At 38.2% G+C, this 16,992-nt stretch overlaps 2 protein-coding genes across 3 annotated transcripts in view; one reads left to right on the top strand and one right to left on the bottom strand.

Moving 5' to 3' along the window:
* Positions 1–293: 293 nt before the first annotated feature.
* On the bottom strand, positions 294–13,120 carry smc1a (structural maintenance of chromosomes 1A). The gene is made up of 26 exons (XM_067445974.1): positions 12,770–13,120; positions 11,404–11,592; positions 11,140–11,252; positions 10,836–11,039; positions 10,532–10,770; positions 7,830–8,088; positions 7,606–7,746; positions 7,441–7,523; positions 6,426–6,525; positions 6,232–6,339; positions 5,907–6,092; positions 5,620–5,799; positions 5,385–5,531; positions 4,686–4,823; positions 4,450–4,566; positions 4,252–4,358; positions 4,024–4,165; positions 3,780–3,925; positions 2,511–2,664; positions 2,310–2,420; positions 2,072–2,228; positions 1,615–1,769; positions 1,361–1,512; positions 1,207–1,276; positions 996–1,106; positions 294–783 (listed from the first exon to the last, which is right to left on the bottom strand). The coding sequence occupies exons 1-26, from the start codon at positions 12,876–12,878 to the stop codon at positions 703–705; spliced, it is 3,699 nt and encodes a 1,232-aa protein (XP_067302075.1). The 5' UTR covers positions 12,879–13,120; the 3' UTR covers positions 294–702.
* Positions 13,121–13,776: 656 nt separating this feature from the next.
* Positions 13,777–16,992, top strand: part of ribc1 (RIB43A domain with coiled-coils 1) — a 7,989-nt gene continuing 4,773 nt past the window's right edge. The window contains exons 1-5 of one of the 2 annotated variants that reach the window (XM_067445979.1): positions 13,777–13,854; positions 13,944–14,145; positions 14,409–14,632; positions 16,327–16,441; positions 16,622–16,740. In XM_067445979.1, the coding sequence (XP_067302080.1) occupies positions 13,947–14,145; positions 14,409–14,632; positions 16,327–16,441; positions 16,622–16,740 (657 nt within the window). In that variant the 5' untranslated portion in view covers positions 13,777–13,854; positions 13,944–13,946. The remainder of the gene's footprint in view (positions 13,855–13,943; positions 14,146–14,408; positions 14,633–16,326; positions 16,442–16,621; positions 16,741–16,992) is intronic. The other variant, XM_067445980.1, reaches the window with a different exon arrangement.

The following is a 16,992-nucleotide window of genomic DNA, read 5'->3' on the forward strand; positions in this document are numbered from 1 at the left end:
AGAAGAAAAAACATTTCATAAATACTGGTCATTCCACATTGTACTGAATGAATCATGAATCATCCACAAGGCACATTTGACAATAGGCAGCTAATATGTTCTCAATTGAGACCTAGTCTAGACAAAACATGAGTCATGTCACTGACTGATCTAGACTGTTCTGTTGACTGAACATAAAAAAAACCTGTTCATATGCATCCCATATTCACAGAACAACAGAATACTTACACAATCATGCATTCTATATGGAACACAATATAGCAGACAATATAGCACTTATGTAGTAATATAGCAACATCCTGTATTAAAAGAAAAAAAAAAATCTATGTAAACATCAAAGATTACAACGTTTTTAAAAGATACTATTGTATCAGTTGTGGCAGTTGTGGCCTAATGGTTAAGAGTAACCCTAAAGTTGCAGGTTCGATTCTCAACTCCATCAGAAAACGAATGAGTTGCCCTTGAGCAAGGCACCTAACCCCCAATCGCTCCTCAGGCACCGCAGCAAAAATGCTCAGGGTATGTGTGTCCACGGTTTGCAGTGTGTGTGTCTCTTCACTACTAATGTGTGTGCACCTACTTGGATGGGTTAAATGCAGAGGACAAATTCTGAGTAAGGGTTACCATACTTGGCCTTCGCCTTCACATGTCACTATTGATCAATCTCTCAGCTGTCTACCGACAAATTCAAATCAACACAACCTAATCATTAGGATTGGGATTTGCATCCGGATATTGGGAAAGATCAAAGGTCAGCACCTTACTGATGACACAATCTCCTTGCTGTGAAAAAATGAAAAGGTTCAATTTATTATTCATTTTTAAAAATCAACATAATACTTAAACTGAAATAAAAACATAAAAATAAAAAAAGTTAATCAAGTTGCAATCTCTCCAAAGGACGGCATACAATAACTATATAACAGTAGGGTGGGATGGGTTTTATTTTGGTGGAACTCTTGCATGGGTATACAGCCCATTGCTGAAATACAAACCTCAGGGTAAACTCCTATTAGAGAGTCGGCTTTTGTGTAGAACTCCTCTTTGAGAGAGATAACAATGGCCTGGAAATTCTGGACTGACTGGTCCTTTATGTAGTTAGCCACCTGCAGAGTAAGAAGTTAAAAACCAATTTTAAATCTATGCCATATCTGCATCCACATATTTGCATATGGAAGAGCTTCTTATAAGCTAACATACACACACCTTGCCAATGTTGGTATTATCCAAAGCAGCATCAATCTCATCCAGGACAAAGAAAGGTGCAGGCTTGTAGCTGTGAGGGAACAGAAATGCATTTTATTTTCATCTGAGGTGTGGAAAAACCATTCTAGCTTACTTAGAATTGCATAAATGGCACCTGTGAATGGCAAAAAGCAGAGCTAAAGCAGCCACAGTCTTTTCTCCTCCTGACAGGTTGTCCATGGGCCTGAACCTCTTTCCTGGAGCCACACAGTTGTAGTTGATTCCATCTAAGTATGGCTCTTCTGGGTTCTCTGGCCCCAGGAATGCCTGAAAGGATATAAAGTATCCCTTAAACTAAGTTAAAATTCCTTGTTTAATTGTAGGATTATCTTAAAAAGTGAGATCAGAGTTCAGAGTGTTTTTATGAACCTGTGCACTGCTGTTACGTGACAGCGCTTTGTAGATCTCATCAATGTTAGTGGCAACAGACTCAAAACAGGCATTGAAACGGTCAAACCGCTCCTTCTTAATCTGCTCAAATGCCTGTTTGGCTTTCTTGGCTCTTTTCCGAGCAGCTTCAAACTCTGAAAGGCACATTAAAAGTAGATCGGTTATAATTTAGACCAGTTGTTCTACCACACATCGATTAAAGGATCGAGGGATCAAGGGATGCTTCCTTTGCAATAGCTGGAGGTGTCAATCAAACAGCACAAGTTTATCAGTAACTCTCGCCAAAACTCCCGTTAAAATCAAAGAATCTCTTATTTACTTTGTGTTTGCACTGTTAGTTATGATGAAAGCATTCGTTAGTGTGCCGAAATCAACCGCTGCATTCATGTGCTCAACATGTTGCTAGAGAGAGATGAGCCTGGACTTTTGGGCTCACCATCACTGGTCTCCTGGAACTTGTCTCTAACGCTCTCGAGTTTCTCCATGGCCTTCATGTTGGGAGCGCTGATTCTCTGCAGGATGCTTTGCTGCTCGTTCAGCCTCTGCTGTAGGGTGTTCATTTCTGCCTTGATCTCGTCTTCGGACAAAGCATCCTATAGAAAGTTTTTACATAGCTTTTGTTCCAGGTTGCTTGTCAGATGACAAATTCATAATATTTCATACATTTAAATTACCTTGAGGTCCTCATTTAAGTTGCTGTAGTCAATCTCTATGAGAGCCTCTTTGGCATGCACAGAACTTGATGCCTTCGGGCTGCTGATCGAATCCTCAACTTGCGAGCTTCCCTATGTAGACATATCGATGTGTATGTCTGTGCTTGCAAAAGCAGAATTCATGAGTGTGTGAAAAAAGTGTATGTATGTGTTTGTCTGTACCTCTCCCTGGCTGATGTCATCCATTGTCCCTGATTTGAGGGGCAGTTTTATGTCCTGCATCTTGCAGGCTTGCAGTAAGTTGTGCCTGTCACTGCGTTTCTGTTCCAGTTTGGTCTCAATGGCGGTTACTTCCTTCTGCAGCTGCGTCAGCTCTCTAACATATCACACATGTATTGTATAACATAACATTACATCAAATATTGTATGCATGTAACCAGCACTAACTAAATCATTTTACACACAAAAATATTCGTATTATTATAATAAATCTAAATGTAATAAATAATAATAAATTATAACGTATTAACTTTATACACTGAGCAGGCATAACATTAAAATTGTGTGGGTCCCCCTGACCAAAACAGCTACCACTAGACACCTGAAGGTGTGCTGTGGTATCTGGCACCAAGATGTTAGCAGTAGATCCCTTCAGTCCTGTAAATTGTGAGGTGGGGCCTCCATGGATTGGACTTGTTTGTTCAGCACATCCCACAGATGCTCAATTGGATTGAGATCTGGGAAGTTTGTCAGCAGAACATTGCCCAAACCATAACATTGCCTCTGGCCGGCTTGCCTTCTTCCCATAGTGCATCCTGGTGCCATGTGTTCCCCAGGTAAGCAATGTACACGCCATCTACGTGATGTAAAAGCGTTTTGTAAAAAACGTGATTCATCAGACCAAGATACATTCTTTCATTGCTCCGTGGTCCAGTTCTAATGCCCACTGTTGGCGCTTTCAGCGGTGGACAGAGGTCAGGATGGGCTTCCTGACTGGTCTGCAGCTATGCAGCCCAATACGCAACAAACTGTGATGCACTGTGTATTCTGACACACTTCTTGAGCAATTTGAGCTACAGCACCTCATCTGTTTGATCGGACCACATGTTCCAGCCTTCGCTCCCCACGTGCATCAGTGAGCCTTGGCCACCCATAACCCTGTTACCGGTCCCCCACTGTTCCTTCCTTGAACCACTTTTGATAGTTCATGAACACTTCAGATCGAGAACACCCCACAAGAGCTGCAGTTTTGGAGATTCTCTGACCCAGTCATCTAGCCATCACAATTTGCCACAATCGCTCAAATCGTTACGTTTGTACATTATAAGGAGAATCAAATTTAAGGAGAAAATGTTCACTTATATCTTGCCCACTAACAGGTGTCATGATGACGAGATAATTGGTGTTCTTCACTCCACTGACATGTTATGCCTGTTATGTGTATTTGAAAAGATCGAAAGAATTAAGAAAAAAAATATGAATATCTCTCACTTGTTGGCAGAGCCTAGTTTCTTGCGGATCTCCTCCATCTCTCGGTTCTTGTCATTGACCTCTCCCTTCTTAGTGAGATGCTGGTTCTTTAGGTCCTGTAGCTGTGCCATTGTCTCATCAATGATCTTCATGTGTCTGTGTTCCTCCTGAGGAGATAGGGAATGTCATGAGCTACTGTCTAGTTTTTCATGCTAAAAGATTTTACATCTGTGCTTGTCAAGACTTTTTTCTCCTCCTCCGTCACCTTTTTAAGTCTTTCAATCTCATTCTCATCCTTCTTTACAGTCTGTTCCCACATCATCACTTTCTCCTGGTCCTCCTTCAACTGGTTCTTCTCATAATCAAGCTGGATGGCCAGACGGGTCTTCTGTGTCTCAAACTCAAGCCTAGAATTGCCATATAAAACAAGTTATATCACTGAAGTCCACTGAGGAGTTGGTAACCTGTCTGACCCAGTCCTTAAGAGGGTTACCGTTTTTTGGCAATCTCATTTTGCCTCTTCACTTTTTCTTCTTCAAACTCTCGGATATTTCGCACACCAATCTCTTCACAGAATTCAACAAAGACCTCATCCTCCACCTATGAATGGCCATAACAATCATTATTAGAGCATCATTACAGATCTGGTTGCAATTGAAGGCAAAATCTTCCTTTTCTCCAGAGCTCTTACCAAGTTCATGCGATCTCTTAACTCTGTAATGTCCCTCTCTCGTGATTGGATGATTCGTTTTATGTCATTGATTCGTGGGCCAAAATTTGCTAGCTCACTCTCCAACTTTGATTTCTCCTACAAAGACATACAAATTAAAAAAAAAACACATTGTAACACAAATAACGTAAGACATAAATCTGATTCTGTATATTTTGATGTCACTTCTTGACTGAGGTGTTGTTTTTCAGGTGTACCTGCATGTTCAGAGAGAGGTGGCGGGTTTTTGTCTGTTCCAGATCACTCTGAGAGTATTTCAGTCTCATCTGCAGCCCGTGAGCCTGAGACTGGACCTGTCTGAGCTCTGCTTCCTTCCTCTTTGCCTTCATTTGTTCCTGACAAGACAAAAATATAAAACTAGCTTGTTAAAAAAGTAACAAAAAACTTTACTTCCAAATACCTTTATTTCACAAATTAATACATTTTGTGGTAGGCCTGTCGCAATTATTACTTAGCCACTTGATCAAGATTATTTGCTCTAACTGTGATGATTTGCATGAACCGCTATTATTGAATTCATATTAAATTCCAGCCACATGTCTGAGACCACACTGAAAATGTTATTATTCATTTATTATCCAATTTAAATACAATTTTTAACAGTTTTAGAAATTCAAAATATTCTCAAATTATACAAATTGCATAGATACTATTATAAATAATTACTTTATTATTAGTATTATACATTGGGCATGCAAAACAACAGCGTTAATAGAAATCAAAGTAAAGAAATATGTTTAAACCTTTTTTCTGTTTTTTTTACAAATTTGAAATGCATAAAACTATTTTGCCATTTTATACTTTATATAGAACATTTAAATGATCGTGACAGCCCTAAATGAGGGAAAATCTTCCAGCTGTGTGTGAAGTTTCCCTGTAGTTCTTTTATATGCCACCTTCAATTCCTCTGTTAGTTTCTCTTTCTTTTCCTTAAGTTTGTCCACAGCTTTCTCGTCCCAACGCCGAGCCTTTGCTTTCAGGTCGCTAGCTCCTCCAGAGATCACACCTGACTTTTGGAAGAGAGTTCCATCCAAGGCCACGGTCTGTAAAGGATTAAGACAAAATTTGAAGTTTGAAACCCGATATCCTTTGATATGTGCTTTACATTTAACTTATACTACATATTTAAACCTTATGACGGTACGGTCCGCCGAAGGCAATCCTACGAGCATCCTCCACATTCTCACACACTAAAGCGTTCCCGCAGGCATACTGAAGGGCTTTCTTTATGTGTGGCGGCTCATAGCGGATCACGTCGATCACCAGCTTTGCCCCCCGTAGCTCTCTGAGTTTCTCATCTGTGGGTTTCACCTTTAGGGAGAGAAGCATGTGTCTATTGAAACACATTCCACTGGCCGCTCAGCATCCTTGATGGAAAATTTAGACCTCATGAATTGTTTATTAAAATCTGTCTGTACCTCCAAATAGTCAAGAGGCAGAAAGGTCTCCGGTTCTCCTCTTTGCTCTTTAATGTACTGGATGCAATCTCTGCCGGTTTTCTCAGAATCCACAATGATGGCGTCCATGTTTTTTCCCAGGACTTTGGTCACTGCAATCTGGTATTTCTTCTGAGTGGGCTGGCATAAGTCGATCAGTCTGCCATACTGTTCGGACAAACATTTAAATATGAACATTTAAATGGGATTTAAGTGCAAATAACCGAAACAATACAGTGAAAGTTCTTTCCAAAATTTCTGCTGCAAAGCTTAAACTGAAAATGTGTCTATACACACAGTAACACACCACTGAGCCGGGGTAAAGCCGTTTAATGCTCTCCATAATTTCAGCTTTGCGCTGCTGACGGCTGTTCTCTTGCCTGTCAATGCGAGCATCTCCAAGTTGCTCCATTACCTGTGACCAGAATCATCTCAGCAATGAAAGCAAAGTCTTGGTGATATTATGTACCAAAGAGTATGAGAAAATGTGTGTTTTATTACTTGGTTTAACTCCATGTTTATCTCATCAATCCTTCTTTTGGCCAGCTCCACTTCCTCAGTCAGTTCCTCTTCCATTCGCTTCTGTTCATCCAGAGACTGCCTGTGAGAGAAACACAGAGATGGGTCAAAATTCACATTTTCCATGACATGAAATTGAAGGTAGAAGCAAAAAAGTAAATCACAAATTTTAAATATTGGTTTTCTATTTATATATATTTTAACATTTTATTTACTCCTGTAATGGCAAAGCTGAATTTACAGCATCATTACTCCAGTCTTAAGTGTAACATGATCCTTCAGAATGCTATTTTGATATTTTGATACTCCATTATTATCAATGTTGGAAACAGTTGTGCTTCCAGAACAGAATTTATTTAAAATAGAAATCTTTTGTAACAATATAATACTACTGTATATATACTACTGTCCAAAAGTTTGGGCTCAGTAAATTATTTTCTTTCTTTTATTAAACAAGGATGTGTTAAATAAATAAAAAGTGATAGTAAAGATTTATATATATATATATATTTTTAGAAAATATTTATATTTTGAATACATTCTGTTCTTTGTTACCTTTTATTCATCAATTAATCTTGAAAAAAGTATCAAAGGTTCCAAAAAACCTTTTAAAAAATTAAGCAGCACAACTGTTTCCAACAGTGATGATAACGGATTATCATATCATTCAGCATATTAGAATGATTTCTTAAGGATCATGTGACACTGAAGAAAATTCTGCTTTATCACAGAAATCATTTTTTTTTAAATATATTCAAATAAAAAAAAACATTATTTTAAAATATAATGATATTTCACAATATTACTGTTTTCTGTATTTGAATCAAATAAATACAGGCTTGTGAGCATAAGAGACTTATTTCAAAAACATAAATATATATTAAGGAGGAAGCAAATTATACACAGATGGAAGTATTTCACAAATGGGTGTTTATCAAATATTAAATAAAAAATCTGATTTTAGGAACTATTAATCTTATAATCATCTCTGAAACACCTGCTAGTTGCAATATAGTCCTCCAGCTTTTCAATGCGCTTCTGATTTTCCTCGATCTCGCGAATCTTCTGCTTTATTTTGGCCTTTAATCCAAAGAAAGGGATTTAAGAAAGCTGTCTCAATAAGGCAAAAAAGCAAATCCTTTATTATAATTTCTTAATGTACCTCGGTCTCAATTTTCTTCCTCTCCTCTAGATCCAGTCTGTCCTGGTCGGCCTTTTGGTCCCTGTTAAACTTCTCTAGCTCCTGTGCCAAGGTAGCTGCCCGCTTACTGGCCTCTTCCTTTAGCCTGTGATACTGCTTCACCTGAGATAACAGAAAAAGTGTCAAATAAAACACTGAATTGTATTGACATAATTACATTCTTCATCTTTCCTGAGATTGGTAACCTGGTTCTCCTCCAGTGTCAGATCTTGGCCTTGACTCTGTGCTTCCTCTTCCATCCGTTCCTCAAACTCCTGCCTTGCCATCTCCACGGCCCCCTGCTCACGGTCCAGTTCCTCTATGTCAGCCTTACGCTTCTTGTACATCTTCTGGGCGTTCTGCAAAGACTTTCGAGCCACCTCAAGCTTCTTAATTTTATGAGCAGTGTTCTCCTTGGCCTTGATATACTGTGGCCGTTTCTGATTCAGCTCAGCATCTTTCTCTCTAGGGGAGGATAGTCAAGATTCAAATAGCTTTATTGGCATGGTGAAGGAAATCTTTACATTGCCAAAGCATTCATAACACTATACGAAATAAATAATAATACAAATAAAATAAAATTACATGAAAATAAACATAGCAATAAAAATGTCCAATCTTCTAATATTTACAAAGTGGTTAGCTCTGTCCTGCTGGAGGCTCTTTTGTCGTGACAGGACTTCACGTATCTGGCAGCCAGGTTTGGGTTCGCTGGGCTTTCTCCGAGCAGGAGTGGGAGTTTGTCCATATTTGATAATTGAAGGAAGTCTTTCTGATGGGTTGTGAAAATGGGATAGAATGTGTCTCTAATGTTTTTATAATTGGGGCAGAATGTCAGGAAATGTAGCTCTGTTTCCAGCTGCTTCTCTGTGCAGTGAGGACACAGTCGCTCTTCCTTCGGCAGCCAGGTCTGTCTGTGTCTGCCTGTCTCTATGCTCAGACTGTGTTCACTGAGTCTGTACATGCTCAGGACTTTCCTCAGCTTAGGGTCGCTCACTTTACTCAGGTATCCTGCCAATTCATATTTTCTGTTTAGGGCCAAATAGCATTCCAATTTACTCTGTTTCTCTGTTGCAACTGTCCAATGTTTGAGGTATTTTTCTTTTTGTGTTTTAATGATTTGGTTTGGTCTGGCTATGTTTTTATTGTCAGTTGGTGACGTCAGCTCTAAGACCAGTCGGCCGAGGGCGTTGTTCTCTGGCTTCAGCTCTCGGTAGGTCAGGGCTTTGTGATGGAGGGTCTGTTCATCGCTACTTTTTAAGTGGGCATGGAATTTAATGGCTCTTTTTTGAATGGTTATTACCAGGGGGTATAGTCCTAATTCTGCTCTACAGGCATTATTTGGGGTTTTGCGCTGAACTCGTAGCAAGATTTTGCACAGCTCGGTCTGCAGAGTCTCTATTGGGTGTTTGTCCCATGTTGAGATAGTCCTTCTTTAGCCAACTGTATCCATGAGTTATAGTTAGCCTATCATAACTATAATATTTTAAGGGCCAGGTTTACTAAACAGAGCACATTAGCGTGAGAGCACAATTTTAAAAAAAGAAAAACACTGATGGGAGTGGAAAGTTTTGCGTGTGATCTACTGACACAGCCGGATCATTTCCATAATGACCAACACAATCTACAAGATAAGCGCAAATTAGTGTCAGGTTTAAGACATGCATTTTTTAGAGGTAAATAATGTGCAAATACCAGTAAATTAACGAGCCCAAACCTTAATAAATCACTATGTGTGCGATTCATTCATTTTAAACACTCCCCTGCCATCAATTTTGCGTCTGAAAGGGAAACTCCTACAAATGCATATGCAATAAGGTCAGCCGCAAAAATAACTGTCCACACCTGTTCAGCGCTATTTTTCCCTGCATGTCTTTAGGAAATCCTCCTGACAGTACTTTTTTAATGCCTGCGCTGGTGCAATCTGTTAGTAAATCTGGCCCTAAGTTTTCTAATGCAGGGTTATAATAGTTACCTAAAACTAAAACCATAAAAAAAAACATTTTTATTACTTGAAATAAAATATATGTTAAATTAAATTAAAATGAAATGTAATTTATTTTATTTCAGCTATGTATTAAAATAACTAAAACTGAAATGAAAATTAAAAACTAAACTAAAAAAATAATGAAACTGAAATTAAAATAAACAATTAAATATAAAAAAATATTTAATAACAATTTGTTATTTGCTGCTGTAGAATTATATATGCTTTTTCATAGTAAATTAATACTGTGGCTGTAGTTTGCCTTTCTTTTGCCAAATAATTTTATCAGATGGTGTTTTGTTCTTCACAATATAACATACTCGTCATAATTTGATGGTTTAATCATATAAGGTCATTAAAAACAAATATCCCAAAGAAATATATACTATTATAATAAATAGTATAAAAATAGTATTAAATATATAGTATTAAATATTTTTTTTTTACAATTTATTAAAAGTAATCAAGTTAGGTGTTTTATGCATGTTTACATTTATTCCAAAATTATAAGACAGACATTGGCCGCGTCTCAATTAACTCCCTAGTTCACTAGTCAGGGCACTGGTCAGAGAGTCAGCCCATTGACTTATGTACTGACCAGTGCCCTGACTAGCGAACTAAGGAGTTGATTGAGACGCGCCCATTGCCTCCTTTCACGTGACTTTCCCCGATTCATTCTCAATCACCCCCCACTAAACTCACCACAGGCTTTAGGGGGGCAGTTTTAAAGGAACTGTATGTAAGAAATGTATTTCAATTAATCATTTGAAAGTGATTGCAGTACCAGTTTTGGCCACAATCTTACATACACTTCCTTCATCACATTTTGTAATATTTGTGATGTTTTCTGTTTGTAATACTTGGCGGAAGCACCCCTGTATTATATACATTTCTGTGTACGCGTATAAACCTATCACTCACTTTATCTCCTTCTCCACATTCTGCTGATCTCTCATCATTCTTCCAAGCTCTTTCTTTTTTTCTTTGAGCTCTTCCTCCACATGATCCATCTTCTTCCTGTCCTTCTCAATCTCACGGTTGCGCTGGGACAACTCACGGTTCAGCTTCTCGATTTCCGCCTCATTATGGTAGAGTTTAAAGAGCTGTAGCTGAACATGAGCCCTGACCACCTCATCCTTCAGTCTCTGGTACCTCTCGGCCTGAACAGAGAGCAAAGATTTAAACATTCACTGCAGCATTGGGGTGCAGTAAGACGTAAGTTTACCTCCTCTTTTTCCTGTTTGGCCTCTTTGCGCTCTGCTGCGATGTTCTTCTTACGGTGGTAGTTGAACTGTGTGTCTTCTTCTGCTTTTACCATCTCTTTCTTTCTGCGATCATATTCCTGGGCCAGCTCACCAGAGCGGGAGATCTCCTCAAACAAAGCCGTCCTCTCTTTAGGATTCTTCATCGCTATTGACTCCACTGCTCCCTGCACAACAAAAACACAAAGACAGACAAAATCTCTTATATCTGAAACAGGCTATCTTATATTTTCTATAATTCTGGAAAAAGCAGATGTGCATGTATACCTGGAACACAAGAAAATTTCTGGCCTTTATAAGAATACCGAGTTTCTCCAGTTCCTCGCTGTACTCTGAAAGCCCGACCACTTTATTGTTGATTCGGTACTCTGAGGAGGAACCTGTAACATAAAGATAGTTAGTCTCACAGGGTAAAAATGATTCCTAGAACTAGTAATTAATGCAGATTTGCTGTAGTTTCACTTACTATCATGAAGTTGTAACAACTTTCAGGAGTTTTAGTAATTTAGTAACTTTATTTTTAACATTTACCAATGATGGCGCGTGTGAAAGTGCATTCATCTCCATTGTCCTCGCAGTACATCATGCTCACAAAGGCACGATTTGCTGCTGGTTTTCCCACTGGTGCTCCATGGATGAGATCCTTCAGGGTTTTAACACGCAGGTTACTGGTCTTCTCTGCTAATACAAAACTGATGGCGTCCATCAGGTTTGACTTCCCTAGAGAGCAGTGATTTTAGGTATTGAGTTGGGGGCATTGTTAATTAATTAACATTTTTAACAAGACTCTCATGTCTGGACAGTGCTCGAAGAGGGCTGGTACGCACCAGTATTTTATTCTGTGACCCATCGAATTCTGTGACCCTAAGCGCTGTAGTGACGGTAGGGTTAGAAGTAGGATTGGGATTAGGAAGTAGGTCAGTTTAGCTCAATACAGCTCCTACTAGGGTCACATAATTCAGCACTACGGCAGCACTTCTCACATATTGCTGATACTCTGGCCGCCCCGCCCTCAGAACGCAATTTTAACCTTCAGGAGTACCAGCACATTATCAATAATTTTTTTGTTGTTGTTTTAAATCATTTGAACAAATTTAAATTAGATTGGAAATAATGAACAATAAGACATTCTGCTTATACCTTGCATTTTTCCTGCTACTTATTTTTTTACCCACACATCACATGTCTTATATTTTCACTGCAAAGTATGTATAGTTTTAATATATTGCTTAATATTTGAATTAGCAGAAAAAAAACAAATGATGAAGTTGGCTTCTCTTTTTTTTCTCTCTCACACCTCATGTGTCATATCTAGACTAGGACGTTTCTATTCAATCTATTAATTTAAATTGAAAAAAAATGGGTCATAATTATTTAATAAATATTAATTATAAATCTTTAAATTATCTCAAAACACCAAAAAAGAAAAGAAAAAATATTGTTGAAATTTTTTTTATTATTATTGATTTTACTCAATTTTTTAAAAATCTTAATTAGGCCCTCCGGGTCATTTTTGACCCGAAGGTTCGTAGTGTGACCCATAAATGAAGAACCTCATTATTACATAACTGAATACTTTACACCGTTGTTTGATGGATCAAATTAAAATAGCCTGCTTTTAATGCGTCTGACAGAGTTGACACACACGAAGTTATGAAGTGAACGTACATTTTTAGAAAAACAAAAAAACAAAAACAGCAACACATTTTCAGAAAAAACCCCGTTCGCTTACATGGTTCATTATTTAAGAACTTTGTCTACAAATTATATCAGTTTATAATAATAACGTGTTATTAAATTATGAAAAATATAGCGACTGCATTAATGCTGCACTAGACCCTGCTCACTAGACTCACTGCGGTAACATTATGGCTACAGCGCCTGAGAAAGCACTTACCAGATCCATTTGGCCCAATTATTGCAGTAAATTTGTGAAACGGTCCGATTATTTGGCGTCCCTTGTATGATTTGAAATTTTCGATCTCGATAAGCTTTAAATACCCCATGCTGACTGCTGTATCTCAGGAGAGGCGTGTCAGACTGATGCTCTGGGTCTCTGTGATGCGCTTCTCCTCCAGACGTTGTTTGATTGGAGCCAAACGGATTTAAAACGAACTGGCAATTAGATATGTTATATATCGTCTGAATTGCATGTCTGAAACTGTAAAATTCTGATAAAAGGTCATCAACGCGCACTGAAATGAAGGTCCAGACGGGTACACGCCCCCCTGTCTAGAGCAGAATGCAGGCAAAATAAAAGTCTTACAGACACTTTTGGGAGATCTTGTGAATCGAATCCTACAGTGAATGTGCAGTGGACATTCATACAGGACTCCTGCAGGAATGTACCCTGTCTTGTAGGATTTTCATTCTGCTCTTGCAGGATTCCTGCATGGTCCCCGCATAGTCCTTGAATCCTGGATTATTTTTTGTAAGGTATTAACAGCAAAATACGCACTGTAAACAAAGAAACATAGTTTTTAATTTTACAATTTTGCATCACAGCACGTTTTGTTTAAAAGACCGTTACAATTTCAGCCGGAATAAACTTAGCCTGGATTTGTCCAATTAAAAAACTATGACAATTTTTTTAGCTTAATCCTGCATCAAAAATTTGCTTGGTTATTTTTATATATATATATATATATATATATATATATATATATATATATATATATATATATATATATATATATATATATAATATGCATTACTTCATTTGCTAATTACTTCATTACTTATTTTTTGTAATGATTTAAATAATTTTCTTTAATGTTATATTTATTCTGTTAATTAGTTTTTATGGTTTTAGTTTAGTTAACTGTAAGAACATCTCAAACATATCCCATAACGTTGTTGTTACGTTGTTGTTACCCACCGTGCAGCAGCAGTTACCATGGCAACGCCAAACTTCGCTTCACACAACAACAGGAGAGCTGGCTGACACACTGCCGTACGTCGAACCTAACTGATAATTCACCAGTAACGTTTTATTGTTTCATCTCTATCTATTCATGATTTAAAATAATGAAGTATGATTTTTAATATGAAATTGTGCTTATACATGACAGAACATGTACAAGGTTGATTTGCCGGTGGATGAGTCTGTGCAGCAGGCGGTGGAGCGGCGTCGGGCCGCAGAGGCTGAGCGCAAGAGCCGAATATTCAACACCAGAAACCGCGTGATCGGCGTGGACCTGCGCGCGCTCCACAAACAACAGGAGGAGAAACGGGAACGACTGGAGATGGAGAAACAGCGAGACATGGCTCATGGTAAGAAAGACACAACTCTGGGAGGTTGTTTGTCTCTCAGTCTCTATAACTTACTTCTGTAATTTACTGCGACATGGTAAGAGAGACAGAGACACACACAACTCTGAGAGGTTGTTTGTCTCTCAGTCTCTCAATAACGTTACCTCTGTAACTTACTGCGACAAAACAGGCTACAAACCTCTCTCTCACAATGGATCGACCACAGTCAGATACAAAAATAATAGTCTGTGAAATGCAGAAATTATCTATTTTTTGTTATTCAGATCTCTTGCGCTTATCTCTGGATGAAATGGTACTGCAACAGAAAAAAGAGGAGGAGGAGATGCGAAGAGAGCTGGCGCTGGACTTGGTACAGTATCGAGCGATACATCAACGCGCTGAGGACAGTCGTGATGCAGATATCAATTATGACCGACAGGAAGCGCCAGATGCCTGTATATCTGTCTCAGACTCAGCATTGGGACCCGCCAGTATGCAAGTGTTTTTGGTAAGACTATAACGTAAAAGAGTTAACGTCAGTTCACCCCCAAAGAAGAAGAAAATTGTGTCATTAATAATTCTCTCATGTCGTTCCAAAACTGTAAGACCGTGTTCCTGTAAGACCTCTCTGACCCCTCCATAGACAGTAGGCTAGTTTAATTAACACCTTCAAAGCCCAGAAATGTAGGAAAGACATCGTTAAAATCGTCCATGTGACTCCAGTGGATCAACTTTATGAAGGATGTCTTATGTCTTATGCTGTTGACAGCATCTGACACAGACTATAAGAAATAGTTGAATACTTTTGTTATTTTATTTTTTTTTGTGCACAAAAAGTATTCTTGTTGCTTCATTAAATTAAAGGAGCGGTTGCATGCAATTTCACTTTTGTAACTTTTGTAGTGTAATGTTGCTGCTTGAGCATAAAAAGTATCTGCAAAGTAACAGCGCTGAAGGCTGCAAACAGAGATAGTGTCTTTTAAAGTTACAAAAACGGCCGGTTTGGACTACAACAAGCTTCTTTCAGGGTTAGTCGCTGCAGATGTGACTTCTGCAAGTAAGGGTAAGAGGCGTGGCGATTCCGGACAACCTGTGCTTGGCACTTCAGCCAATAAAAATACATGAAACTACATTTGGCCATCTAACCAATCTAAGACCATTGCGTTTTTCGGAGGGATGGTCTTCATAGAAGCAGGAAGCAAACGAGCCGTTCAAAGGACAGTGGAGACAGCAGTGTGGAATAAAGGTAAAATTTAAGAAAAATACAGCGTTTAAAAAAAAAGAAGTATTAAGACATTGTATACTGGCCCCATAAACAAAAAACCACGGAACCACCCCTTTAAGGTTGAACCACTGGAGTCACATGGACTATTTTAATGAGTATCTTTCTGGTCCTTGAAAGTGGTGATTAAAGTCCCTGTGAACTGGAAGGAGCGAGTGAGTTTTTTTCAGTGCTGTGCCTGTGACGTATTTCCAAGTGAAACGGAATATTGAACAGTGTGCAGGGTTATACCTCAGCGCTCCTCCTCTCCATCTCACACTCATAACAGACTAATGGTTGGACGGAAGTGGTTAAGCATTTTAAACCGCAAGCCGTCAAAATGATATTATCTGAGAAGGAACGCACGCAGTTTCCAGACCGGAAGTTACTTTTCAGATTTTGATTAAAGTTACTGCGGCAAGCAATTTTTTTCTGTGTATTAACTTGCACGGATTAATTGTTCACCCTAAGACCTGTTATATGTGCTTACAAAGTAAAAAAAAGATGACTTTAAATAGCTGTTTATGGAGGGTCAGAGAGCTCTGTTCTTATGGGTGTCGAATGACATGAGAGTGAGTAATTAATGACAGAATTTTCATTTTTGGGTGAATTAACCCTTTAAGTGTTTATAGGATTCTGTTACAGCAACAAATGGCATGGACATAACATTTTCATCAGCATTTTAAGTTATAATTTACATTTGATTTTGAATGTGTAGGGTTAGGGTCATAAATTCTTATTTATGAACTTCTGCATGTATTTTTTCGGATTCAATTATTATGCACCTGTTTGAAAAGTTTAATATTCAATGTACTCTCTCAATTAAAAACTGAACAATAATTCTATAATAGAAAAAAGATGTTTTATCAGAAATACAGCATGTCACACTCCAGGACACCTCTATTCATATTCTATGAATATGTTTATGCCCATTCGGTCAGGGAGAAGGAATTAATGAGAATGAAAAGAAGAGAGCTCAGATGGAGATGAACGAGAGAAACCTGAGAGCTCAAAGGGAGGAGAGAGAGAAACAAGAAAGGGAACAGAAAAACAGAGGTAAACAGATAATAAATAAATAAATAAATAAATAAATAAATAAAATAAAAAAAAATATATATATATCCTTTAGCCCTTTAATGTTAATATAGAAAGGATGGTAATGTAAGTATATTTAACCATGGTTAGTAGCAGAGTTGGTTCTAAACGTGTGTATTATATCTGTGTTTGTGTGTGCAGAGCTGCTAACCGAAAGGGAGTTGGTGGAAAAAGACCTCAGGGTAGTGCAGCTGAATGCCCTGGAGGAGGAGTGCAAAAGAGTGGCCCGCACTGCACTCAGTCATTACAATCAGGCTCAGGTATAACCTCACCACTAAACTAATGAAGACAGTCATTTGTCTTTATTTTGATTGGGTTATTAAAACATTAACCTGGTAACTGTCACCCATTTTGAGCATAGATCTAAACTATAAATGGTTGTAATTCATCAATGCTTTGTAATACATACATGCATACATACATACATACATACATGTATATATATGTATACTCACCCTCAAGTTGGCACCATTGACTTCCACAGTGTGGAAAATATATATATATATGGAAGT

This window comes from Pseudorasbora parva, chromosome 6 (genome assembly GCF_024679245.1).
Source record: "Pseudorasbora parva isolate DD20220531a chromosome 6, ASM2467924v1, whole genome shotgun sequence".
Classification (NCBI taxonomy): domain Eukaryota; kingdom Metazoa; phylum Chordata; class Actinopteri; order Cypriniformes; family Gobionidae; genus Pseudorasbora; species Pseudorasbora parva.

What these genes read in the sequence shown, in the direction of transcription:
- smc1a (XM_067445974.1), bottom strand. Translation starts at nt 12,878, where the DNA reads ATGGGGTATTTAAAGCTTATCGAGATCGAAAATTTCAAATCATACAAG. An exon ending in CCAAACAGGAAAAAGAGGAG is followed by an intron (nt 10,771 to 10,835) that starts GTAAACTTACGT and finishes CTCTCTGTTCAG; the next exon opens with GCCGAGAGGTACCAGAGACT. An exon ending in GGAAGAAAATTGAGACCGAG is followed by an intron (nt 7,524 to 7,605) that starts GTACATTAAGAA and finishes TTTGGATTAAAG; the next exon opens with GCCAAAATAAAGCAGAAGAT.